The sequence below is a fragment of the Hemiscyllium ocellatum genome, chromosome 7 (genome assembly GCF_020745735.1).
Source record: "Hemiscyllium ocellatum isolate sHemOce1 chromosome 7, sHemOce1.pat.X.cur, whole genome shotgun sequence".
Taxonomy (NCBI): domain Eukaryota; kingdom Metazoa; phylum Chordata; class Chondrichthyes; order Orectolobiformes; family Hemiscylliidae; genus Hemiscyllium; species Hemiscyllium ocellatum.
Window position 1 is genome coordinate 47,680,887 of NC_083407.1, and position 27,681 is coordinate 47,708,567.

The 27,681-nt window shown below is 39.7% G+C and overlaps 1 protein-coding gene across 1 annotated transcript in view; it reads left to right on the top strand.

Annotated features, from left to right (window-relative positions):
* lrp2a (low density lipoprotein receptor-related protein 2a) overlaps positions 1 to 27,681 on the top strand; it is a 290,923-nt gene that overhangs the window by 36,817 nt on the left and 226,425 nt on the right. The window contains exons 6-12 of the mRNA XM_060827752.1: positions 7,907 to 8,017; positions 9,040 to 9,153; positions 15,220 to 15,336; positions 17,123 to 17,126; positions 23,428 to 23,567; positions 25,660 to 25,776; positions 26,449 to 26,577. Coding sequence (XP_060683735.1) covers positions 7,907 to 8,017; positions 9,040 to 9,153; positions 15,220 to 15,336; positions 17,123 to 17,126; positions 23,428 to 23,567; positions 25,660 to 25,776; positions 26,449 to 26,577 — 732 coding nt within the window. The remainder of the gene's footprint in view (positions 1 to 7,906; positions 8,018 to 9,039; positions 9,154 to 15,219; positions 15,337 to 17,122; positions 17,127 to 23,427; positions 23,568 to 25,659; positions 25,777 to 26,448; positions 26,578 to 27,681) is intronic.

A 27,681-nucleotide genomic window follows, 5' to 3' on the forward strand; every position in this document is an offset into this window, starting at 1 on the left:
AAGTGCTGTGAGTGGAGTGTTGACAGGCTGAATAATAGGTCTCTGCAAGTGATCAAGAGTGTCAGACGGTGTGAGTAAAGTGTCAACAGCTGAAAACAAGTGAAGGGATGACCCATATTCCTAGTAAATGATCAGATTAATTGGGGCAGAAAGATAACTATAAAAAATTGAAAATAAGACGGTGCTGGAGACAAACCAAATGACTGGAGTAACATAATAGGTATAACAGTTGCATGACAAATGTCTAACCAAAGTAGTAAGTAATCCAAAATTTTACAAACTAATTAAGGTATAGAGGCCATAACAATTTATCAACATGACAGTTTTAAAATAGGACAGTAAGGAGGATGTTACCGATACAGAAGGGTGTCTTGGGGTCACATGTAACATGACATACTCATGATCACAGTTGAAGCCATCTCACAAGTATGGAATTTGACTATTAGTCTATCCCAGTCCAACACTGACACCTCCACTATATTGCCTGAAAGTTGATAGGATAAATGAGTAAGCTGGTTTTAAAAGTATATTCATTACTTAGGTTTACAAATAGAATGAGAAAAAAAAAGCAAAAGTTCATGTTCAAGCTTCCAAAATTGCTTGTTAAGCCTTAACTAGGGCTGTAAACCATCCAAAGGAAAGGTAAATAAAGAAACAACTGCAACGGACTTATTCACTAAATCACACAAAAGCTGTAAATTCTCCTTTCCTTTCCTGTCTCCAGTTGAAATGAAAGGCAATATAAAACAGAACCGACAAGTTTTTCCACACATAATGGCAAAACTACTACCTTATGATAAACTTAAGTCTTAATATGCAGGAGTTGCATTTTTGCACCCAAGATCACTCTGAAGAACAAAAAAAAGGTTAAATTTTGAAAACCTTGAACTTAAATGAGCATAACATATGAAAAGTATGTGTTCAGTATGAGAGCTCAAGATGAGAAAGAGTATCTTGATAAATATGAGACTGTATTAACTTATAGGATTCAATGATTTTAGTCACCTGAAAGATGGTTTTCTCAAAAATGGAGTTATCTTGGGCTAAGAAATTCTACCATGACACCATGACTACTATGAAAAGAGAATCTGACTCTTCGAGTATGAAACATTTGCAGAAGCTGTGAGCTTGTAAATAAACAATTACAGCAGATATACAGGAACAACAGGCATGTTTGGGCACACAGTCAGAAAATGCTAGGGAAATTCAGTAGGTCTAACAGCATCTCTGGAGAGAAAAACAGGGTGTTACCGTGTCAAGTTTATTATGGTTCTTCAGAATCTGAGTTTGTTTCAGATTTCTCAATTCCCTAATGCTTTTCACTCTTGTGATAAGTAACTTCAACTTTTCAAGAGCAACAGTGTGGAGAAAAGCAACAGCCATTGACAGAAGGACCAATAGAAAGATAAAAACAAAAGGGCCAGTTGTAAGTATTGCATGGATCATCATATAAAACAAAAATGAAAGCCTTTTCATCTTGGAAAATTAGTGTTTTAATGCCAGAAGTGAAACCACTTTGAATATCTTTATCTAGAAAGAAGACAGACAAACCTGTAGAAACAATTATTACAGAGATGTTGGACATTGATTCTGACAAAACAAGTGTGGGTATTCAAGAGATGTGAATAATTCAATCCACACTCCAAGGTGGATTGACAAGCTAATTCTGAAAGAGAAAAATAGTTTGTAATTATTAAGATAAAGACAGCAGAGCGAGTGCACCCAATGAATGTGAAGTATTCATTAGACACTGGGTCTTTGTGCAATATTGTGAGCATCGCAGACCTGTGTAAAGTTACACCAGATGGCAATCCAAAAATGAAACCCTCCAAAGGTAATGTTGAGGATCTGTGATGGAATAATGCTCACCCCAAGAGGAATAATTCAACTGAGAGCACAAAGCTATGGTAAGAATGGAATTCCAGATGTGAGACATTAAACTAAGGCTACTGATCCCAGCAGAAGCAAGATGAAAGCTTGAACTAGTCGCTGTAAACATTCCAGAGGAGATTTGCAATGTCTCACAGGCCATATTGACTGATAACTGATAAATTAGTAAAGTGAGACAGATGCTAAAGGAAAGAGGTGCTTGAGTGAATAATTCAGTGAGTCAACAGAGTTAGTCGAAAAGATTACCAGAGAGCAATTTTTCCAACTAGCAAATGTTGGAGGAAAAACTGACAACCCATATGCACGTAAAGAGACTAACTACAATAATGAACAATTTTGCGAGTGCACAAGAACTATGCACAGGTAGCCTCGGTAACTCAGTATGAATAGTACCTGTAAATTCATTTTTGTGTAAAATTAGGGATACTTGGATGGAAATTGATTCCTATACTAATTCCCTTCCTGGCCTGCTGGTGTGTAATTATGTGATCTATACCATGAAGGACACTCAATGCAGACAACTACCTCATAAGCAACATTGTGCTGCTTGAATATGTAACATCTGGCTTGTGAAATGGCTGAGTTACACTAGGTGTGGTAGGTCTTTACCCTAATAGAGGCAACACGGGTATCTCAGCAGCCCATTATGATTGTGGCTGAGATGTTTAATACTTTATTTGTTTGTTTTTATCAGACAATGTGGCCTGTGAGACATTATAAATCTCCTCTGAAATGTTTACAATGATGAGTTCAAGCTTTTATCTTGCTTCTGCTGAGATGAGTGGCTTTAGTTTAGTGTCTAACATCTGGAATTCCCATCTTTCCATAGCTTTGGGCTCTCAGATGACTGTGCCCATCCGTTCACTTCGGCATCAAGCTCTGGAATTCTCTAACTAAAACATTAGTGGTAGGTGAACAATAATAATTTTAGAAGGGGTTGAGCCAGCACTTGAGGGTGAACTACTTAGACAGTTTTATGTAAAAAGTGTGGGAATGTGATTAAGTGCAATTGCTCTTTCCATGCACTAGCACATGAATGATGTACCGAATGACCTCTTCCTACACTGTAAATTTCTGTTTCCATGATTTGTGTAGTTTGGGAGATATGGAGGGGCTGATGAGTGTGGGTGACTGAGGGTGGGTTGGGTGCAGGTCAGTTTTATAGTTATCGAGGACTAAGAGCAGGTTTCACTCCCTCTAATTATACTTTGGCAACTACTCACATAAGTTATTTGGAACCCTCCAAACTCTAACTCAGAACGGAGATTTTTATTGAGTAGATTCTTGGCACAAAGTACTTGCTCACTGGAAGCTTAATCTTCCCAGAGCATTAGGCTAGGCCACTTGATGATCAGCCCAATGAAGTTACCACTACACATTTCCTCCAGCAACACTATTATTAAATGTAAATGCTGTATTATTAAATTTCTTGTGACTGTTACGATTTTGCCATTTTTAAAAAGACATTATAGTGTTTGCAGAGTCAATTGCATGGTTTGGATATCTTTATCAAGAAAAAAAAATCAAAGAAATAAGAACGAATGTTATGAATATGGTCACACTTCCCCAATTTGCACACTTTTTTTCAAAGTAACTTAATATAAGTCACGAACATACAAACGTATTTGATTTTAAAGAAATAACTTTTTGCAAATCTAGTGGGCCTTGAATTTATATAATAATAGATTATCTGACAATTAAGGCATACTGTACATTTGTGACCTTTCAAGTTGCATTTCTGATTTTACCCTGCCTGTAGTATTGATTGTAAACTAGGAACTCTCTAATTTGAGAAACAGGGAAAAGAAGACGTTGATTCTTCAGGTCATTTTCAAGCATCTTCTAACTGAATGCCATGATGTGTATCTTCGAGCCTGTTCAAACATGGATTAGGATAAGAAATAAGATGAACAATAGCTACATTTAAGATGTTTTCATAAATATTTCAGATTAATGTTACAAAGGTTTTATTTAAGGTACACACAAAGATGAATAAGATGTTGAAGGAACAGAACAGATTACTATCTGGAAAGAACTGAAGAGGCATTCTTGTGAAGGAAAGCATGTCAGGTGGAATGTTTCAGAATCAGCAGCTATCTCTTAGATTTCTCTCTATGGATTGATAGTTTTACCCATTAAACATGGAAGGTGAAATAAAAGAAGGAATATAGAAATTACAGCCAGGTTCAGGGCACTATTCGAGAAATACCTATCTCTGATTATGATCTTATTGGATTTCAGTAAGGCAATGTTAGTGACAGATTAAAATGCTACAGCAGTTTCAAAATTCCTTCTACATTTTGATGTGTCTAATAGCTCATTGCAGACATAATCTTAGCATGAAATTTCTAGATTTAACAAGTTATTAAATTTTACAATCAAACCTTTTGCAAAAAGACATGAAATGTAAGACAGTACAGTGGAATAAAATGGTCTCATTTTAATTAAAACGGAATGACCTGGATTAAGAACTCTCATCAAAAAAAAATTACTCAAGAATGTGTATAGTTGTACAAAATGACAGGGATCAAAGTAGTCAAATTCACTGAAGCTTGAAGTATGAGGTTTAAGTTTCCAAAGTATAAAAATGATATTGTTGCATGGGGCTACATCCTTTTAGTTTTGAACCATTGAGTGAAAATTAGAAAAAGATCACTGTAATTAAAAGGGGACAATGTGCAACAGGTTGGTCACAATTTGGAAAGTCAAGTGGTGGCTAATTGATACAGGTGAGATGATGTTCCATTTTGGGAACCTTGAGTCCAGAAGCAATGAGTCTGAACAAATTACCCCAATTAATTGCGGTTTCAGGAGAGCTCAACATTGTAACAACTCTCAAATTGTTCCAACACAGACGCTGTGAGGGAAATGCAAAGAAACGCCCAGAAGCTAGTTGCATTAATATCTCTCGCTGTCTGATTTCTCTGTGAAATTGCTCTTTTCAATTCTGTGTTGAAAGTGCTGGAAAACTACATTTAGAGCCACTGAAGGAAATAATTCTAAAGCAAAGGAAAAGGAAAGCCCCGGGGTCCAACTAATCAACCAGCAGATTAGAGACTGATTAAGGCTGCAGAGATAACAATGTGGTATTATTACAGAATCGAAAAAGATTGTGAGAACAAATCATTCAATTTGTTATCTGGACTGATAATCTAGAACTGTGTTTTGCTGATTGTATTTGTTTCTCTACTCATAATATTTGTGTTTTATCTGTTTCTCTTTGTCTGTTTCTGTATATGGCAATTTTGGTGTACTCTTCCAAGTTAGACATGGAACCATATAAATTTGACTAAGAAAATGTACAAATAAGGGCATTTAATCATAGGAGGCAAAAGCATGATTGAAAATGTGGTAAACTTTAAGTGAAAATTAAGTTTCCTTAATTCTCATACACCCACTATTCCATACATTGAAGTAACAGCCCTCTCTTTAGGTTAACCATACAAGTTAAGAGCTTTTGAACATCTCTACAAAAAGTTGATTTTCAACCACTGAAAACTCATATCTTCCAAATATTTCCATCTTCAATTTGGTTAATAGAAAAGTAGAATTGCCAAATGATAGAAGCACTTATTTCCATTTAATTTTCCATCCACCATCCTGACAGTCATGGGCTAATAATGGTAATGCTTTGTTGAATTGATAGCAACCAATCTTTGACAATTACCCCAAAATAACCTCAGAGTGTGATTAGGAAAATTACCAGTGAAGGCAGGCTTTAAGAGCCATTGGTAATAGTCATCTGTTGCCCAAAATATCTTACACTTAGCAAATGTCATGATGAATACTGGAGAGAGACTAAGTACTCGAGATATGAAAACCTTAAATTTTAGGACGAAGGGTTTAAGAAAAAACATTACAAATGGGATTAATAGATGAAATCTTAATTCCATTTGCACAGAGTATGTTCTCTGCTTGATACATTTTACACACAGGAAAGACAGAATTTAGGAACAGCCACCCAAGGTTCATCAAAGCTCTGATGACTGAGCAACATTGCTCCTAATCCTCACTAAAGAGCTTGCATACCCTGCTGCAGGCTGGCACTGCATTAGAGGATCTCTTTTTTTAAAGAAATTAGCTGAAAGGGGTGAGGACTGCTTATGTTACTTGAAGCAATGTTCGGTTTTTATTCCTTACTTGCTACTAGAGACTGACAGAGTATTCTAAGTTTGCGGAGGACATGCGAGTCCTATCGGGAGACTTTCTGGACAAGATTCTACCAAAGCTCTATTTCCATTTATTACACACATTTTCGACCTCTGTCACCCAAAGACAGTGAGCGCTGTGCTATTATACTTAAGGATTATATTAGAGTCAGCAGGATTGGTCATTGTCATGGGGATCTTCCTAGGTTACCATCTAGTCTGGAAGAGAATTAGGAGAAGGAAATAGGCACAGGTTGAACAGTATCATCTGCTGGAAGAGAGTGGGAGAGGAGAGACATTCAGTGCTCCAGACTTGTGAGAACTTAATCACCAAATTATGGAGCATACATAGTGAAATATCAACCATTAACACTGTTGTCTGTGCCAAAGGGTAAAGCTAAGTAACTATGAGAGCTAATTAAAATGATAATAAATCTGGAGAGAACGAACGAATTACAATAGACAGTCCATACTTTCAATGAATGTTTGCTGCAATTTGATTTAAAAAAAATTGAGTAGTGCCTTTCATTATCAGACTTTGGAGCACTGTTGTCACTTCCAGGAGTGATGTTCCATCAAGAATATGAGCATCTGCATTCAACCTTTCAGTCCTTCCCCATGCAAAGCATCAAGCAATGACACTAATTCTAGCTGTACACAGTTACCACATCCACACTTTATCTAGAGCAGGTTCAAACAATAAAAACAAATCATAACAACTAATGCTTATAAATAATTTGTTCTGGAAGGTGCTGTGTTTCTTGTGTGACATTGCAGCTTTGCCCAGATGCTTTGTGCATGGTGAAAAGGCTAAGAGGAGTCAGTAGATAAATCACTCACTTCAGAATTTCTAATAAGATACAGTGAAGAGAAAAGTATATTTTTAGGAGTTCTTTAAGACTTGAATTCACTAAGTGCATTTTCACATACCTGTAAGCAACACAATAAAAATACACACAATGTAAAATAAGCAAGTTGTTTCCAAACTTGGCACTATCTTATCTGAAAGCAGGTGAGTATCCCTTTCGGTAATAATAGTAGTCATTTCATCTGACTTATGCATCCTCCATTTTGTAGGCAGGTTGGCTAACTAGTGGTGGTGACAATGTTGCGAGTGGAGTCAAACTGACTTGCATGTTGATAAAATGGTTGTTCAAAGCTATTTTAACTTCTGAAAATAAATCATTAATAGCAGTTAATTTAAGTTTTATTGAGCTAGTATCCTTTTAGAAATACATATACCTGAGATGCAAATCTTTAAAAGCTTAGAAAGGTAGACTTAGAGTGAGGTGTACAAAATATTAAGAGCAAGGAGACATGTTAATTGATAAAATTTTGTTCTGAAGGAGAGAGAGATATTGGACTCACGTTAACACTATTTCTCTCTCTAAATATGCTGTCAGTCTACTGAGTTTTTCAAGTGCTATGTTTTTGTTTAGGTTGATAAAAATGTTCAAAAAATATAAATAAATAGTGTATAGAATACAAATTGGAAAGATGAATCTTCACAAAATATTGGTTTAGGCTGCAGTGAAGATTATGAGAATAAAAATTCGATCTTGATTTAATCAAGTGCAGAATGTGGGCACAGATGGTACATGTTGAATGGTTTCCATCTGTATCACATGATTTCAAGATTCAATTTGGATTGAAAATTCAGGGAATTAAGGTAACTGTTACATGTCAGATCAATTTTTAAAGATTAAAAAGTTTGCAAAAATCTTTAGATGTTTAGGTCATTTTGAGTCTTCACTTAAGCAGTAAAATGTACGGCATCCACACCCAACATATACATCCTATATGTATGACCTGTTAATTTGGAGAATATTCAGTAAATGTGTAACCTGCCTTAATTTTTTTTGCATTAGGTTACCCTATTTGCACCCAAATGGAATGCTCAAATGGAGCCTGTTACAACTCTAGCCAACACTGTGATGGAGTGTTGAACTGCAGGGATGGAACAGATGAAAGCAATTGCAGTATGTTCTTCTTTTCTGATGTTTAGATCCTAACTGCCTGACTGTAACAAATCACCTGTTAAAGACATGGATATGCAGACACAATGAAACACTGGCCATGCTCCTAAACTCACAAGCACATTTTGTTTCCTTATTACTTCATATTCTTTCATTATCTCAATCAGCATCCTCCTATCATGTAGGATAAATGTTTGTTTGCCCCTTGCAATGGTATTTATAGATTGTTCTGATGAGTGTAAGATAAAAAGCTTCGACAAAATGTTTTTTTTAAAGAGATACTCAAATTCTAACCAAACAACAATAGAAAATGATATTGACACTTTTGTTTAAAAAAAATGGATTCCTAACTTTCAGCAATGACTGTAGTTTTAATACGCTTCATTCACCTAAGCTGATTGGGAATTTTAGCCATTTTATCCAGATGACTATTTGAATTATGCTATCAAAGATGGAATGAGGATGTTCACTGGCTTTATTTCCTGAAGCTTAATAGTTACACCTTAATCTTTGACTGTACTCCCAATGTTTTGTATTGTAGTGAAATAAAATTCATGTTAGAGTAAATTCTTGATACAACTTTCTATTTCTAGTTTTCTCTTCTCCCTTCCTAAAACTGATACTCCACCAAAATTGTCATTCTACACCAGTGACAGAGACTTTAGATAGTGACTCTTAATGTATTTTCCCCTCAACTCACAGTCTCGTATTACACACTTTTACAACAGGGGCTACCGGACAATGTACGAAGATGTGAATTCAGATAATTATTTTTATTCACTTCACACTTCACAAGAGTCATAAGGTGTATGTGTCTACCTGGGCCATCAAACCCCGCAAAGTCTGGAGCTTGATATTATCAGAGTTCAAGATCTTACTAGTGATTCACTAGCAATTAAGCTGTAGATAGTAGACCTTTATATTTTAAAACACTGTAGAATTCTGAAAGGTGCATAAATGCTGTATTTATTTTCCCCATTTCTTACCTCCAAATTTGTCCTCATCTCTTTACTAATCTTTTGCAGCTCGGAGATGTAACAGCGGTCAGTTTCAATGTGCCAATGCAGAATGCATCCCGGAAATATTTGTATGTGACCGTGATGATGACTGTGGAGATGGAAGTGATGAACAAAAATGTGGTATTGTATGACGTTTATTTTATTCTAACAATGTTTTATTTTAACCTACTTTGAAATAGTTTAGATGTACTCAGCATAAACTTATTACGTATAAACTAGTTGGATGCCCCACAATTACAATACTGAGTAACCTATATTTTAACTTAATTTATCATTTAACTTGCCCCATTCTGAAAATGCATCTACAAAGATACTAACTAAATATTGAAATGTTGTGGCAAATGTAGTCATAAGATTGAAATTTGATCAATATGATGTTTAAAACTTTTTTCAATATAATGGCATTTGCAGAGACTCATTTTCAGGCTAAGAACAACACTTTTTCACATGAATTTTGTTTTACTGAGATAAATCAATTTGTATCCATTGACTAATCTGTCAAGGATACAAACGTTAGATAACAAACACTTATTTTCTCTGTAGGAGAAAGCGAAGACTGCAGATGCTGGACAGTTAGAGTTGAAAAGCATGGGGCTGGAAAAGTACAGCAGGTCAGACAGCACCTGAGGAGCAGGAGAGTCGGCGTTTCAGGCATAGGCCCTTCATGAGAAATGTAATGGGAAAAGAGCTGAGAGATAAATGTGGGGTGGGGTGGGGTGGGGGGTAGCTAGGGATGTGATAGGTAGATGCAGCTGGGGGGTAATTGTGATAGAAGAGTAGACCAGAGAGGTGGGAAGGAAGATGAGCAGGTAGGACAGGCCAAGAGGGTTGGATCTGGGATGAGGTAGGAGCAAAGGAGATTTGGAAACTAGTGAAGTCGACATTGATGCTGTGGGGTTGAAGTGTCCCAAGGTGGAAGATGACTTGTTCTTCCTACGGTTGTTGGGTGGCTTGGATTTAGCAGTTGAAGAGGCCCAGCACTTGCATGTCCTTAGGGGAGTGTGAGGAGGAGGTGAAGCGGTCAGCCACAGGGCAGTAAGGTTTGTTTGGTGGATGTGGAGTAGAGATGCTCCCTGAATTGCTCCGCAAGTTGGCGTCCTTTCTCCCCGATGTAGAGGATACCACATCGGGAGCAACTGACACAGTACTTGAGGGGGTGGATATGCAGGAAAATCTGTGCTGGATGTGAAATGATGCTTTGGGGATATGGATGGAGGTGGGGGGCAAGTGTGGGTGCAAGTTTTACACCTCTTGCAATGCCAAAGAAAAATGCCTGGTGTAGATGGTGGGTTGGTGGGAGGCATGGACCTTACAAGGGAGTCGCAGAGGGAAGGGGTGGGGAGGGAAATAGATCTCTGGTGGTAGGGTCTGATTGTAGTTGGCAGAAATGGAAGAGGAGACTGCACTGATACAGAGATTGGTGGGGTGGAAGGTGAGGACTGGGGGGTTCTATCCTTATTTGCAATTGGAGGGGTGGAGGTGCAGGAAGTGAAGGAGATGTGCTGGAGGGCATTGTTGATCACATGGGAGGGAAAATTGCGGTCCTTGAAATAGGAGGCAATACAGGATGTCCTGGAGTGGAATTGCTCCTCCTGGGAGCAGATACTTGGAGATGAAAGAATTGGGAGTATCTGCAACTAGAGGAACAATTCCACTCCAGGACAAGCCAGCTGGCCTTCTACTTCAATTTTCCCTCCCACGTGATCAACGATGCCTCTGGCACATCTCCTCCACTTCCTAGACCTCCACCTTTGAAACCCATCCCTCCAAATGCGACAAGAGTAGATTTCCGCCGGTGCTCACCTTCCGCCCACCAATCTCTGGATGCAACACATTATCATCTGCCATTTCCCCCACCTACAGTCAGACCCCATCTCCAGAAATATATTTCCCTCCCCACCTACTTCTGCGCTCTGCAGAGACCATTCCCTCTGTGATTCCCTTGTTAGGTCTGCTCCCCCCCCACCACCAACTCACCCTCTACTCCTGGCACCTTTCTTTGCTGCTGCAGGAGGTGTCAAACCTGTGCCCACCCCTCCCTCGTCACCTCCATCCAAGGCCCCAAAGACCTTTTCCAAATCTCCCCTCCCCCAACCTCATCCTGGATCCAACTCTTCAGTTTGGCACTGTCTTTTGACCTGTCCTACCTGTCCATCTTCCCACCTATCCACCCTACTCTCCACACCAACTTATCAAAATCACTCCCTACCTGCAAGCACCTAACACATTTCCACTTATTACCCCCCCCCCGCCCCACTCCATCCCCCTCTTTACCTCTCAGCCTCCTTTCCCCTCAACATTCCTGATGAAGGGCTAATGCCCCAAACTTTGACTCTCCTGTTCCTCGGACACTGCCTGACTTGCTGTGCTTTTCCAGCTCCACACTTTTTGACACTTATTTTCTCTTTCCCAGTGTTGAGACTTAGAACAGCGTGTGTTGTTTCATCAGTCTGTTATTTGAACTTTCTTTGTGTTGGGACATTTCTTTGTGTTATGGAAGTGTAGAATAATGGCTATGTTATTAGAGAGACTTGGTTGACTTCTCTGAAGAATTCAGTTTAAATTTCAACATGGAAGCCGGCAGAATTAAAGTCCAATTAATTAAATAAACCTGAGAAACTAGAATTAGTACTGGTGAAATGGAACTGCAATTTATTGTTTTTAAAAAAATGTTTTTCACTAACCTCCTTCAGAATACTTACCCGGTCTGGCCTCCAGATCCACAGCATTGTGGATGACTTTGAAATGGCCTAGCAAACAACTCAGTTGTATAAAAGCACAACAGAAACATTGTGTTGGCATAAGACAGGACAGGCCATCTGGCACTCATAGATTAGATTAGATTACTTACAGTATGGAAACAGGCCCTTCGGCCCAACAAGTCCACACCGACCCACCGAAGCGCAACCCATCCATACCCCTACATTTACTCCTTACCTAACACTATGGGCAATTTAGCATGGCCAATTCACCTGACCCGCACATCTTTGGACTGTGGGAGGAAACCGGAGCACCCGGAGGAAACCCATGCAGACACGGGGAGAACGTGCAAACTCTCCACAGTCAGTCGCCTGAGTCGGGAATTGAACCCGGGTCTCAGGCGCTGTGAGGCATCAGTGCTAACCACTGTGCCACCGTGCCGCCCACAATACTATACATAACAATGGACAGACAACTGCCCAATCAACCCAGCAAAGTTCTCTGCAATAAGATCTAGGGACTTGTAGCGAGGTGGTGAGAGCTGACCCAGACTTGTTAAGCAACAGCCTGATTTAGTCATATTCACTGGCTGTGAGGTATAATTCAATGTCCGAGGCTCCATTGTAATCATGAGAAGTGGGAATGCAATGATATACACTTGGGATGGAGTGGTTCTGTCAGTCCTCCGTATCGATGCTGGATCCATTGATGTCACATGGCAACAGGTTAAAATTTGTAAGAAACTTTCGAGTAGATAGGTCCAAAAGATGGTCAATCCCAACTTATCCCTGATGTCCTCAGTGATAGATTTCAGTCTTCAACTCTTTTGATTCATTCCCTGTGATATTGAGAAATGACTGAGCCCACTAGATATAGCAAAAACTATTGGTTATAGAACAAAGGTCAGTTCTGATTCAATCTTTTATTGTAGATCAGAAGTTGCAGACTAGAGAAGGTAACAATGCTAGAATTTCTTCTCTGAAGGGCATTAAGAAACAGGGAGGCATCTTGCAAGAACCAAGAGTAATTTTATGATCATAATTATTGCTAATAGTTTTATGTTATAGATTTATTTTAAAAATTGAACAGGTCCCCAGAGTGTTGGTAGCCTGGTGGTATGATCACTGCATCACCATCCACCCGACAATGAGCAAAATTGCCTAAGTATGTCTGGTCCACAAAAAGCAGGACAAATCCTATCTGGGACAATTGCCACTCTATTATTCTATTCTCAGTCATCAGAAAGTGCCAGAAAGTTGTTTCAACAGATTATCAAAGAATCGAGCAATTCTTGCACATCAATAATTTGTTTACTGTAGCTCAGTTTGGCTTCTGTCAGGCGAGTCAGCTTCAAACCTCATTACAAAAATGGACAAAATAGCTGAATTTCAGAGGTGAGATGAGAGTGACATTAAGCCACTGATTGATCCAATATGGTATAAACAAGCTCATTTAAAACAGAAGTAAATGAGATTCAGAGGAAAAACTCTCTGCTGACTGCAATCATTCCTAACACAAATAAAGATGGCTTTTGCTATTGGAAGAACAATCATTTCAACCTCAGGAACTTGTTTCACCACTTTGTTAGGATTGTTTCCTAGATCCACCTATCTTTACCTGCATCATCAATTACCTTATTTTCATCATAAGGTCAGAACTATATACATTAGCTGATGTTTGCATAGTGGTCAGGACCATTTATAATTCCGGAGTTTTGAAGCTGGCCATGTCCATATACAGCAAGCCCTGGAAAAAGTTCAGGTCTGGGTTAACAAGTACTAAGTTACACTTTTGCTACACATGTTGAATCATGAGATGTTGTGGGTGTATTCCTGAAGTCTTGACTCATCAAAGTCACTCCACTGTCTACAAGACATAAGTCAGTAGTGAAAAAGAAATCATCTCCACATACTTAAATAGGTGCAGTTCCAACAATATTCAAAAAGTTTGACTCTATCCAGGACAGAGTACCCTGCATGATTGGTTCCTATTCATCACCTTCAACATTAATTTCTTTTATCACTGAAGCACAGATGCAGCAGTGTATCATCAACAAAGAAAGGCCATCAAAACTATGCACAGTACACAAGATGTCATCTCACCTCATTTGCTCTGTTCAGCTGTAGCAAGACTTCCCTATTTTGTTAATAAATAATAGCAACAGGGCTGATCACATCTCCTGCATCTGTGGTAGTTTGCTTTTATTGCCTACTTGCATCCTCCACTTGCCTTGTAATAATGGCCAACATTCCAGTTACTTTTCTAAATACTTGCTGTAACTGCTTGCTTCCTTACTGAGATTCTTGTGCATGGACACTCAAACTCCCTGCATTACAATGGTCATATAGTCTCTTTCTCAATAGAAATGATATTCTGGTTTTCAACTCTTCTTGCCAAAGTGGACAACCCAACATTTCCCCCAAAACTGTACTCCATCTATGAAATCCTTTTTCACTCACTTATCCTATCTCTATATTCCTGGTGTGTCATCTTCACATTTTACTTTTATATCTGTTATTCTGTCAGGGCAGCCCACTTAATTGGCACCTTATCCACCTCCTTTAACATTTTTTACCTCTACCACTGACATTTAGTGGCAGCAGTGTGTTCCATCTGCAAAGTACACTACAGCAACCCATCAAATCTTCTTTAACAGCAACTTTCAAACTCAAGATCTAGAAGGACAATGTTAACAGATGCAAGCGAACAAGTTTTCTTCTGAGGCACGCACCTTCCTGGCTTGGAAATATGTTTCCACTCTCTCATCCTTAAAACCTTTTAATTCCTTACCTAACAGCATTGTGCTGTACTGCACTACTTGATGGTAGCTCACCCCTAACTACTGAAGGGAAATTGATGATGGGCAATAAGGTAAAGCAACGTTGACTTTTATTACAAGAGGGATGGAGAATACAAGTATGGAATAAAAGCAAAATATTTCAGATGCAGGAGATTTGATTAGACCTGTTATTATTATTTATTATAAAAGCAAGGAAATCTCACTGCATCTGTTCCTGGGAAATATATGGCCAACATCTGATTCTACATAACCAGTTATAAGGAACATGTTGGAGTAAACTGAATTGCCAGTTTTCTTTTCTGTCCTTTCATCTCCTTCTGTCCTTAAGAATGTTTGAAACAGTAACTGACAGATGCATTGCAACATATGGCAGCATCTTTTCAGCATTCATTGATACAGAGTAATTTTCTGAGTGGAAATATATAAGCCAGTCTATGTAAAATATACATTTGTAGTTCAATTGAATAATGAACTTGGAACGAAAGCAAATATTTAAAGGTTGAAACATGCTGGGTTTAGTATTTTTAACTTTGTTTTATATAGGCAAAGGTTAAAAATTAGAGTAATATTTGTCAAATTCTGTTTTGATATAAAAATACATATTAATACTCTGAAGAGTCAATATTCTAACATTTAAGAAGTGGTAACTTTTAATGTTAATGGTGTGACACTTTTGTATTTGGCAGTTTATCCAGCCTGCACAGGAAATTATTTTACCTGCCCCAATGGCCATTGCATTCATCAGAATTGGGTCTGTGATGGAGACGATGATTGTGGAGATAAAGCTGATGAAAAAGGATGTGGTAAGAATGTGGGCAGTCAGAATGTATATAAAAATTTCAATGAGTGATTGAGTGGTAATGGTAAACAGTTGAATGAGAATTTAGAAGTTAACAGTTGTGCACACTACCTTGAATTATAGATAGGGTATTTTGACTGTGTCAACACAATGGACTTCTTTCGGTAATGGACTGATTACATCATTGGAGCGCATAGAAAGTACTTATAGTGAAGTTAGGTGTGGGTCTGAGGGATAACATCCCAAAATATGTCACCAGATCTGGACCTGGCAGATTTCACCCACTCTCGGATTTGACCAACATGGTTTTCAGGTAACATGTGGGCCTCCGTGTGACTGTTGGGAAAGTACATTAAACTTGCCTTCTGGCTTTATGACAGTGTCAGTTCCACACATACTTTTGCATTGCATTAGGTTCAATGAGATTGATGCAGAACAAGGAGTGCTTGTTCAGTGAAATGGATAGGATGGGAAGCCCCACTGAAGCTATAACTGAAAGGTTGCTGCTTATACCACTTCTGAGAGTGAACTCTTACAGTTTGACACATGATTTTCAACCTTTCGGTAGCCAATTCAGCTGTCTTGCACTTTGTACATCTTAAGCTGCATTTCTGTGCTGCCACCCTTCTTCCTCTTTGGCATGAGACTAACTTGTGCAATTCTAACTTGCATCTCTAATGAAGTATAAGAGAAGTAGCAACATGTAGAGCACCCAGACAAGCAGCTGTCTTTTCCACAACCACAACCATTCCGCACAAGGGAGATGTTCAAAGAACTTAATGGAACTGAATCCTCTAACACAGCATACACAAGCCAATTAGCTTTCTTGTTACATACGAGAGTCAATGCCTCAGGAAGTTCAGGATTACACAGCAGGTCATTGCTCACATCTATGGCCATCTCACTGATTAGGAGCTCATACATGCCAAGAGCCATTGATGGCTGTCACAAGGTATTTTCCATGACTCCTCCCTTTTTTCTGCCTCATCCTTGAGATCGGTATTCTCCTCTGCAATTGTAGAAAGCAGAGAATTACGAATACAAGAAATAGATTGATGGAATGAATGGTGATTTTGAGGCAAGTTGCAAAACGAATGAGAGCAATGTGTGTAGCTTCAAGGTATGTTGTTTTGAGAAACTCTGTTACAAGGAAATACTGGCTAAGTCAGATTGTGGAGCTTGGCACCACTCATTTCACCCAATCTCCTGAGGCCCTGGGAAATAATGTTGCACTGTCTCCACGTTGAAGGACCAACAGCCCGACATTTAACTTCCACTATCAACTACTTCACTAGATTTAGTTTTTTTCTCTCTATCTTGTCAAATATCAACTCAGGCCCTCAGATCACACAGCATGACTTCCAGAAAAAGGTATGAGAACTGAGATAACCTTCCCCTGTTTCCTTCCCATTCCTATGGTTGCTGAAGTTTCAAATCAATGTACAGTTGAATATCTTTTTCAGGAAAGTCTTCACTTGTCACATTCAGTGTGTCATCCTGCCAACTCTCTGATAGACCAGGAAATCTGGCAGTAAGATGCTAAAGCTCTCACAGAATTAAACAGCCATGGCCAATCACACTTTAATAATAAACATAGTTTTGAGCACTATCAGTACCAGTAGTCCTACCCTGTCGTGTATGGGTCTGTTTTGTTAAGATACTGTTCATAGAATCAGGAGGAATATTATAGTCATTGACTCAGTCCTTTAGGGCTGTCCTTCTGAAAATGCAACCACAAATATGCTGGAAGCTCTCAATAGGCCATGCAGCACCTGTGGAGCAGGAAATAGAGTCGTAGAGATGTACAGCATGGAAACAGACCCTTCAGTCCAACCGGTCCAGGCCGACCAGATATTCCAACCCAATCTAGTCCCACCTGCCAGCACCCGGCCTATATCCCTCCAAACCCTTCCTATTCATATATCCATCCAAATGCCTCTCAAATGTTGCAATTGTACCAGCCTCCACCACATCCTCTGGCAGCTCATTCCATACACGTATCACCCTCTGAGTGAAAAGGTTGCCCCTTAGGTCTCTTTTATATCTTTCCCCTCTCACCCTAAACTTTTGCCCTCTAGTTCTGGACTCCCCGATCCCAGGGAAAAGACTTTGTCTATTTATCCTATCCATGCCCCTCATAATTTTGTAAATCTCTATAAGGTCACCCCTCAGCCTTCGATGCTCCAGGGAAAACAGCCCCAGCCTGTTTCAGCCTATCCCTATAGCTCAAATCCTCCAACCCTGGCAAAATCCTTGTAAATCTTTTCTGAACCCTTTCAAGTTTCACAATATCTGTCCGATAGGAAGGAGACCTGAATTGCATGCAATATTCGAACAGTGGCCTAACCAGTGTCCTGTACAGCCACAACATGACCTCCCAACTCCTGTACTCAATACTCTGACCAATAAAGGAAAGCATACCAAACGCCTTCTTCACTATCCTATCTACCTGCGACTCCACTTTCAAGGAGCTATGAACCTGCACTCCAAGGTCTCTTTGTTCAGCAACACTCCCTAGGACTTTACCATTAAGTGTATAAGTCCTACTAAGATTTACTTTCCCAAAATGCAGCACCTCGCATTTATCTGAATTAAACTCCATCTGCAACTTCTCAGCCCATTGGCCCATCTGGTCCAGATCCTGTTGTAATCTGAGGTAACCCTCTTCGCTGTCCACTACAACTCTAATTTTGTGTCATCTGCAAGCTTACTAATTGTAACTTTTATGCTTGTACCCATATCATTTATGTAAATGACAAAACGTAGAGGGCTCAGCACCAATCCTTGTGGCATTCCACTGGTCACAGGCCTCCAGTCTGAAAAACAACCCTCCACCACCACCCTCTGTCTTCTACCTTTGAGCCAGTTCTGTATCCAAATGGCTAGTTCTCCCTGTATTCCATGAGATCTAACCTTGCAAATCGGTCTCCCATGGGGAACCTTGTCGAATGCCTTACTGAAGTCCATATAGATCACACCTACTGCTCTGCCCTCATCACTCCTCTTTGTTACTTCTTCAGAAAACTCAATCAAGTTTATAAGACATGATTTCCCACGCACAAAGCCATGTTGACTATCTCCAATCAGTCCTTGCCTTTCCAAATACATGTACATCCTGTCCCTCAGGATTCCCTCCAACAACTTGCCCACCACTGAGGTCAGGCTCACCGGTCTATAGTTCCCTGGCTTGAATTTACCGCTCTTCTTAAACGTGGCACCACGTTTGACAATGTTCAGTCTTCTGGCACCTCACTTGTGACTATCGATGATAGAAATATCTCAGCAAGAGGCCCAGCAATCACTTCCCTAGCTTCCCACAGAGTTCTTGGGAACTCAGGTCCTGGGGGTTTATTCACCTTTAACTGTTTCTAGACATCCAGCACTTCCTCCTCTATAATCTGGACATTTTGCAAGATGTCACCATCTATTTCCCTACAGTCTATATCTTCCATCCTTTTCTACAGTAAATACTGATGCAAAATATTCATTTAGTATCTCCCCCATTTTCTGTGGGTCCACACAAAGGCTGCCTTGCTGATATTTGAGTGGCCCTATTCTCTCCCTAGTTACCCTTTTGTCCTTAATATATTTGTAAAAACCCTTTGGATTCTTCTTAATTCCATTTGCTAAAGCTATCTCATGTCCCCCTTTTGCCCTCCTGATTTCCCTCTTAAATATACTACTACTTCCTTTATACTCTTCTCAGGATTCACTCGATCTATCCTGGCTATACCTGACATATGCTTCCTTCTTTTGCTTAACCAAACCCTCAATTTCTTTAGTCATCCAGCATTCCCTATACCTACCAGCATTCCCTTTTACCCTGACAGGAATATACTTTCTTTAGATTCTTGTTATCTCATTTCTGAAGGCTTTCCATTTTCCAGCCGTCCCTTTACCAGCGAACATCTGCCTCCAATCAGTTTTCGAAAGTTCTTGTCTAAATTGGCCTTTCTCCAATTTAGAACTTCAACTTTTAGATCTGGTCTATCCTTTTCCATCACGATCTTAAAGTGAATAGAATTATGGTCGCTGGCCCCAAAGTGCTCCCCCACTGACACCTCAGTCACCTGCCCTGCCTTATTTCCCAAGAGTAAGTCAAGTTTTGCACCTTCTCTAGGAGGTACATCCACATACTGAATCAGAAAATTATCTTGTACACACTTAAGACATTCCTCTCCATCTAAACTTTTAACACTATGGCAGTCTCAGTCAAAGTTTGGAAAGTTAAAATCCCCTACCATAACTACCCTATTATTCTCACAGATAGCTGAGATCTCCTTACAAGTTTGTTTCTCAATTTCCCTCTCACTATTAGGGGGTCTATAATACAATCCGAATAAGGTGATCATCCCTTTCTTATTTCTCAGTTCCACCCAAATAACTTCTCTGGATTTCTGGGAATATCCTCCCTTAGCACAACTGTAATGCTATCCCTTATCAAAAATGCCACTCCCCCTCCTCTCTAGCCTCCCTTTCTATCCTTCTTGTAGCATTTGTATCCTGGAACATTAAGCTGCCAGTCCAGCCCATCCCTGAGCCATGTTTCTGTAATTGGTATGATCTCCCAATCCCATGTTCCTAACCATGCCCTGAGTTCATCTGCCTTCCCTGTTAGGCCCGTTGCAATGAAATAAATGCGGTTTAATTTATTAGTCCTACATTGTCCCTGCCTGCCCTGACTGTTTGATTCACTTCTGTTCTCAACTGTACCAGTCTCAGATTGATCTCTTTCCTCACTATCTCCCTGTGCCCCACCTTCCTACCTCCCCAACCTTACTAGTTTAAATCCTCCCAAGCAGTTCTGGCAAATTTCCCTGCCAGCATATTAGTCCCCTTCCAATTTAGGTGCAATCCGTCCTTCTTGTTCAGGTCACATCTAGCCCAAAAGAGATTCCAATGATTCAATAATGTAAATCCTTCTCCCATACACCAGCTCCTCAGCCATGCATTCATCTGCTCTATCCTCCTATTCCTACCCTCACTGGCTCATAGCACTGGGAGTAATCCAGATATTACTACCCTTGAGGACCTCCTTTTTAAATACCTGCCTAACTCTCTGTAATCTCCCTTCAGAATCTCAACCTTTTACCTTCCTATATTGTTGGTTCCAATGTGGACAATGACCTCTTGCTGGCCCGTCTCCCCCGCGAGAACATTCTGCACCCTCTCTGAGACATCATTGATCCTGGCACCAGGGAAACAACGCACCATTCTGCTTTTTCTCTGCTAGCCACAGAAACGTCTGTCTGTACCTCGGACTACAGAATCCCCTAACACAATTGATATTTTGGAAGCCGACGTACCCCTCGTTACATTAGAGCCAGCCTCAATACCAGAAACTTGGCTGTTCGTGCTACGTTCCCCTGAGAATCCATCATCCCCTACATTTTCCAAAATAGCATACCTGTTTGAAATAGGTATATCCACAAAAGACTCCTGCCCTAAGTGCCGACCTCTCTTATCCTTTCTGGAGTTAATCCAAGTATGTGACTGTATCTGAGACTTTCCCCCCTTCCTATAACTGCCATCCATCACATACTGGTTGCTGTTGCAAATTCCTCATCGTTTCTATCTGTCTCTCCAACCGATCCACTCGATCTGTTAAGATTCACATCCAACAGCATTTACGGCAGATATAATCCGCAGTAACCCTTAAATTCTCTTTAAACTCCCACATCTGACAAGAAGTACATGTCACTGCAACGGCCATTTTTGCTCTTTCACAATCTACAGACGCACAAATTAACACCGTCTTATTTCTCTACAAACACTGCACCAGGTTAAATTAATAGCTATGGCTTATATTTTAAGTTTAATCAAGGGACTTATCTCCAAAAACATATAATCAAGAAAGCACCCACTGTACTCACTAATACAGCCTTTCTCTTGGACAGACTTAAAACAACAATGAACTTATCTGATTCTGTGTTGTGAACTTCGCCCAAACTGGTTCCTCCAAGATTAGTTGTGAAATTCACCGTTTGTTAATTTTCCCAGATGCACTCCGATATCCAGCGACACATGAATTCAAAAACAGCAAAGGCAGTAATCTCTCTCTCTCTCTCTCCTGCACGGCGCTCACCATGTGCTTCCTTTGTCTGCTCTTCTCCATTTTAAAACTGCTGTTGTTTTGACTTTTTTTTCCAAAGTTCCAAAACAATGCAACAACATACAAAACAGTAATTGCTGCTCCTGGAATTTAAGGAAATCACCTCCAGCACCTAAAGTACCAAAAAAGAAAGTAGCAGCTGTTACAGCCAGAAAGTTTTCCCGTCCTCCGTCTTGGATTACCCAAAATCCTTTTAGATTAACATTGGACACAATCCTGAGGAAGCAACCCTGGAAGCTAACTATGAAGATGTGGGAATAGTGGTGCCAGGATAATAACAAGAAGCTGCATCAGGATGGCTCTCTGCATTCAAGCTGCCTGGAATATTTTATAACAGCAGGCAGAGACAAGGATTGACTTTGGCATCATGGAGGTGGGAAATCATTTAATTCTCATTGGGGGACACTAAGAGTGGATTGCCAGCGCTTTACCAGCAGCTGATCAGCTTCTGCCATGTGGACAGGCTGTCATTGTACTGGAGAAAGTGAGGACTGCAGATGCTGGAGATCAGAGTGAAGAATGTGGTACTGGAAAAGCACAGCAGTCAGGCAGCATCCAAGGAGCAGGAGAATCGACATTTCAGTCATAAACCCTTCATCAGGAAATTATACTGGAGGCAAACACTCTGTAGCAGGCAGTCAGAACCAGAGGCTACATTCCCAATGCTTTATCCAGAGAGATTCTCAAAATCTGAGGGTCTTGTCTGCTCACTTGTCATTTAGTTTCATCCTTGTCTGACTCCTACCTGTCTCAGCAGTACTCATCTCTCCTGGTGAGCATAACTGTGGCTTCAGAGTTATCAGTTGTCCGGGCAGAGAATATTTTAAGTACAGGATTGGGTATGCTTGCTCTGCCAAAGCTGGGCAGCCACAAATGGGTGCTGTGTTCCCTTTCCATGGGTCATCCTGGTGCCAGAGTTGACCATCTCACAGCACGTCACTTCATCCCTCGCCAATGCTTTTTGGGTTCCTCAAAAACTCCATCCCTGATCTCTTGACTCCAGGTTACTCTTAATTTTAGCAGGACCCATCAGGCACCCTGGTGAAATGAAATTAACCTGTACCGATTGGCCTCTGAGTTCCAAATGGGACAAGGGACTTCCTGACTTGAGTCTAGAATTCTGAGATGAGCAAAATGCCATGATAAAAAACTATAATTCTGAAAATCTGCAATTTCAAAAAAATTGTGCTGGCGAGTTGTGAAGCAACTGAAGTGGATATTGCATCTATACTGGCCCAGTGAATGTATTCATTTTGTAGTGATTGCAACGAGGTCAGCCATATGAACCTCTTTGAATATGAGTTCCCTGACTGGGGCTGTTAATCTAGTCCAATCAGGGAAACCTGGCTGACAGATATAAACAGGAATGTCAGAGATTCTATTCACTCTGAGCGAACTGGATCAGTGTCAAAGATCCTTCATGTGTAAGTAAAGGGATGACTTGGTGATGCAGCCTCTGCAAAGTTATTTCACATGTATCCCCAGCTTTCTTCTTTGGAGACATATTAGTTTTGATGCATTTGAGTTTGTTTTTCAGGCTCAGCCTAATTTACACCATGGGCGGCATGGTGGCACAGTGGTTAGCACTGTTGCCTCACAGTGCCTGAGACCTGGATTCAATTCCCGACTCAGGCGACAGACTGTGTGGAGTTTGCATGTTCTCCCCGTGTCTGCGTGGGTTTTCTCCGGGTGCTCCGGTTTCCTCCCACAGTACAAAGATGTGCGGGTCAGGTGAATTGGCCATGCTAAATTGCCCGTAGTGTTAGGTAAGGGGTAAATGTAGGGGTATGGGTGGGTTGCGCTTCGGCGGGTCGGTGTGGACTTGTTGGGCCGAAGGGCCTGTTTCCACACTGTAAATAATCTAATCTACATAGTGTATTTTTAGGTGGTTCAAATGGTTGCTCAAAACAACACCTGTTTCATGTTGTGGCCCTGCAGATTTTACAAATATATTTATATTTATATTTTCTGACCAGAAAGGAGGCAACAGAAAGACTGCTTACCAGAAGAATGGACTTGTCCAAATTCCTGGGAATGTATCCCTGTGAACAAGCTGTGTGATCAGATCAACGATTGTTCCTTTGGTGAAGATGAAACAAATGTCACGACAGGAAACAATTGCAGTGAGTAATCTGAAGACATGGGGGAAATATTCATCCTTACCATCTGGGCATTAAGCTGATTACAGTTTTCAAGACCACAATCATACTTCAGAAGTTCACGATCAGGTCAAAGAAATAGGATTAGGGACAAGCTTTTCAGTACATTGAGCCTGTTCCATCAGTCAATAAGATCATGGCTAATGTGGTTACAACCTTTTCTTCACCTTTCTGCCTATATCAAATTCAATTGCTTTTGTAACCATTAGATGATTTTTCTTGCTAAATTACTTGAATATCTTCATGGCCACAAGCTTGGATGATGATTTAATTTGGCACCATTTTACAGCTATTTCTCAGAATTCAGTTCCTCACTAGATATTATTTTGCATAGAACAGTGTTTCTCAATCAGCAGTATGTGTCCTGGTGGGCCAACTAAATCCAATGACAGGTTTCTCACTAATAACTCAATCATTAACTTGTTCTGGGTTTTACAATTTGGCAATAAAAATCAATCTCAGCAAAATCAATGCAATTTGTAATGTACTTCAATATTTCCATGGATGACTAATACAATGCTGAAACACACATAAATATAAAAATACACTTCTCGGAAAAAGTGAGGTTTTGTTTTTCTCCTGAAGGTAACAGGAGTCTTTAATGAAATAGTGCATAAGTATAAAAAGTTGAGATCTGCTGGCATAGGAAAATTTTAAGCTAAATTAACTGTAATGGTCTGGATTAAGGAGGAACAAATCCATGAAACTTTTATTCCTAATGCTTGTACAGTAACTTATCCTGGAATGCTATTGAAAATATCATTATGTTTGCTTGTTCTGTCCTCCACTTGTGTTTAGCTTGTCAATATTCACGCATGTTTGAAAAGTAGTCACTGGGTGAGATTTTGTCAGGTAACTGCAGCTTGTGGAACTATATCCTAATAAGTATTTTCAAAAACAAAGGGGAGGGAGGGAAATTGGAGACTCAATGATTTTAATTTAGATTGCCTCATGTCTGAAAAAAGTTTCTGCCAAAAGTATTTTGCCTGTCATTTTAATATTAAATCAGTATTTTACAGAATAAATCCATTGTTCAAGCTTGGCTCTTGTTTTTGCAGATTTTATGCATGGTGTTACCTTCTAGATAGTAAACCTCAGTTCTTTAGAAATCCAGCAGATGTTTGTACGAAGTAATGTTCCATGCTCTGACAGTACATTATAAAAATGAATCTTACACATTTTACTATCCATGTAGCTAACTACTAAAACCTCTCTGAATTTCCTGGGCATTAATGGAAAGAACTGAGGTCATGATTTTAGGCTTTAAGACTCTTACTATAACAAACAAAATATAATTAACATAAGCTAAACATCACTAATATTTAGGCAACTAAAACGTCAAACTGAAAAAAAGGCTTGTTTTGCATTAATCAGCTAACATGAAAATAAATATGTCTTTATTCTACAATCCTGGCAGATATGTAACATTAATGTTAAGTTCCAGGTTCTTTCCAGCTTTTCAGCAACCTCACTTCTCTTTGCCTTGCCAGATCAAATCTTTCAGTGTCTTTTGATAACCATTTCACTCAGCTTGAATATTCCAGAACCAACTTTCACTATAAAGACCAATCTCACAAATCTTTGTTTCTTAAATCTCCAAAGAAATACTGCCATTTTGTTTTGAATGGGTGATCAGTGCCTAATTTTGTTTGGTTCTAACACCAAAGTCTTTTGCTGCTCTTCACAGTGGATAAGACTATGCTTAATTTTCAACATGTTTTAGTTTAATTTTTTTTCCCCATGGCAACCAACTCACATGGGAATGTCTCCAAGCAAAGGTTTAGTAGATTCACTATTCCCACTCATCCAGACAATTTCACTTTACCTTAAATTCGACTTTTAAAAACCTAATGTTCTGTAAATGTCCATAATAAGGGTTAGGAAAGTTTAATTTGCAAAATAAATACAAGGTCACAGGTTTTACTTTCGGAGAAAATCTTTGAAGATGTAAGGAAATTTAACCACCTGATTACACTATTAGCAGCATGTTTGTATTTTTGGTTTTATTAAATTTAAAGTCTCCCTTAAATCATGTGATATGTTTATCTCCTTTTAGGTGTAATCAACTGTGCTGCTTTGAGCTGTGAATATGGCTGTCATGCTTCCCCATCGGGGGGAGTTTGTTATTGCCCTTCGGGATTTGTCGTGAGCACTGATGGCCGTTCCTGTGTTGGTGAGTGTTGCAAGTATTCCAGAATGTTTTCATTATTCTGTCTGACATCAATGGTACTGCTTATGCTAGGATTCAAGGACAATTAAATGCTTTCAAATTAACAAGGTTTTATAACCAATTGGCTGATCATCTGGTGTGAAAGGCAAAGTCTGTCAATGGTGATTCTTGCAGAATAGTTTATTAGTGTGACAAGGGTGTCCACCTAATATGAGCACTTGTGGCTCAAAAGTGGAGGAAGAATGGCAAAACATGATGGAGCTAGCAAGGTATAAGGTGAGGTGATGCTGGGAAAGTTGCACATAGCGCTGAAGTCCCATTTATATGTGGCTAAAGAAAACTGCAAAGTGTTTATATTTTTGCAAGATTTGAACATAGCACATGATTGCACTTCCATCTGGCCCCTTTTAGCTCATTGAATGATCTAGTAAGCTTTTATTCAGCATTTTAGCTTCTGCTGTTCTTCTCAGTCAAATTGAAAGGAGCTCCCAATCTGAGTATTTCCTCCCTGGCATAATGTTAATATTGTTTACACTGGCCACGTCTCACAGAAATTTATGCTTGGATGACCAGGACTCTGACCTAATTCGTAGTCTGTCTATCTTAGTCCCATCTTAACTCTGATAGGAGTGAGCCAAAAGAGATTGAATTCTTTTCTGCTCTCTCTTCATTTAGATTTTAATGAATGTAATGTGTGGGGAGCTTGTGACCAGCTGTGTGAAGACCGAATTGGAAGTCATGCATGTTCCTGTGTCCAGGGATATGTTCTAGAGCATCACAAGCACTGCCGAGCAAATCCCTCATGTAAGTTTTAAGCATAAGCTTCTTATTTATTCTTTTAATCAATGCCACTTCCTTTCAATGTCAAGTAGGAGAAACAAATGATCTTGCTTTTACTAAGTACCTTCCACAACCAATGAAGTGCCTCTGAATTGCTGTCACTGTTGTAGGAAAGGGAAATGCAGCATTTTGGACACAGGAAAGAAAGAGAACAATGTAAATGCCCAGGTAACCTGCTTTAGCATTGTTTCAGGGATAAATAGTAGCTCAGACACTTGAGCTCTTTTTGGTCTAAGCCTGAGGCCCTAGTTTTCACTCCTAGATTAGGTACACAAAGATAGGAACATTTCCAGCTCCACAAACCCAAGCTTTAAAAAGGATCGCCCAAGCTCCACAGTTTTGGTCTAGTGATGTTGGGCTGGATCGTTAGTTGGTTGATTCCTGGTGATGCAGGAAGAGCTGAGGATGCTGTTGGATTCTGAGGTGGGCAGTACCAAAAGCCTGCATTGGGCTTCACCGTTGTGTCCAAAAATAAAAGAATAAAACATAAAGCATTCCTCCAACTCTTGCACCATGTTTCCTGCTCAGATCCTCCAGCCCTGACTCCACATGCCCTGCTCAAATCCATAATCCCTCACTCCAAATACCCTGCTCAAATCCTCCAACCCTCACTCCAAATACCCTGCTCAAATCCTCCAACCTCACTCCACATACTCTGTTCAAATCCTCAATCCCTCACTCCAAATACCCTGATCAAATCCACAAACGCCCAAGCTCCAGTCAAGCCATCTAATGCCCTCTAATCATTTTTAATGGCTATTTCTACGCTACCTTCTTCATTTCTACCCATCCCTCATTCCCATATATGCTTCTCTACCAATGTGCTCACAATTTTGTCCTTTAATTCCCACAATGGTCTGGGATACATTAGATCAGATCCTGAAGCATTATCCACCTTGAGATTTTCTAAGACCTTCCGAACTTCCTCTTTTGAAATGCTAACTGTGTTTAAACCATCAAAGTTTATTTCTCTGCATTCTCTAAACTCCATTTCTTTCTCCATAGTAAAAACTGATGTAAAATATTCATTTAGTATCTATCCTATCTCCTTGGGTTCAACCCAAAGAT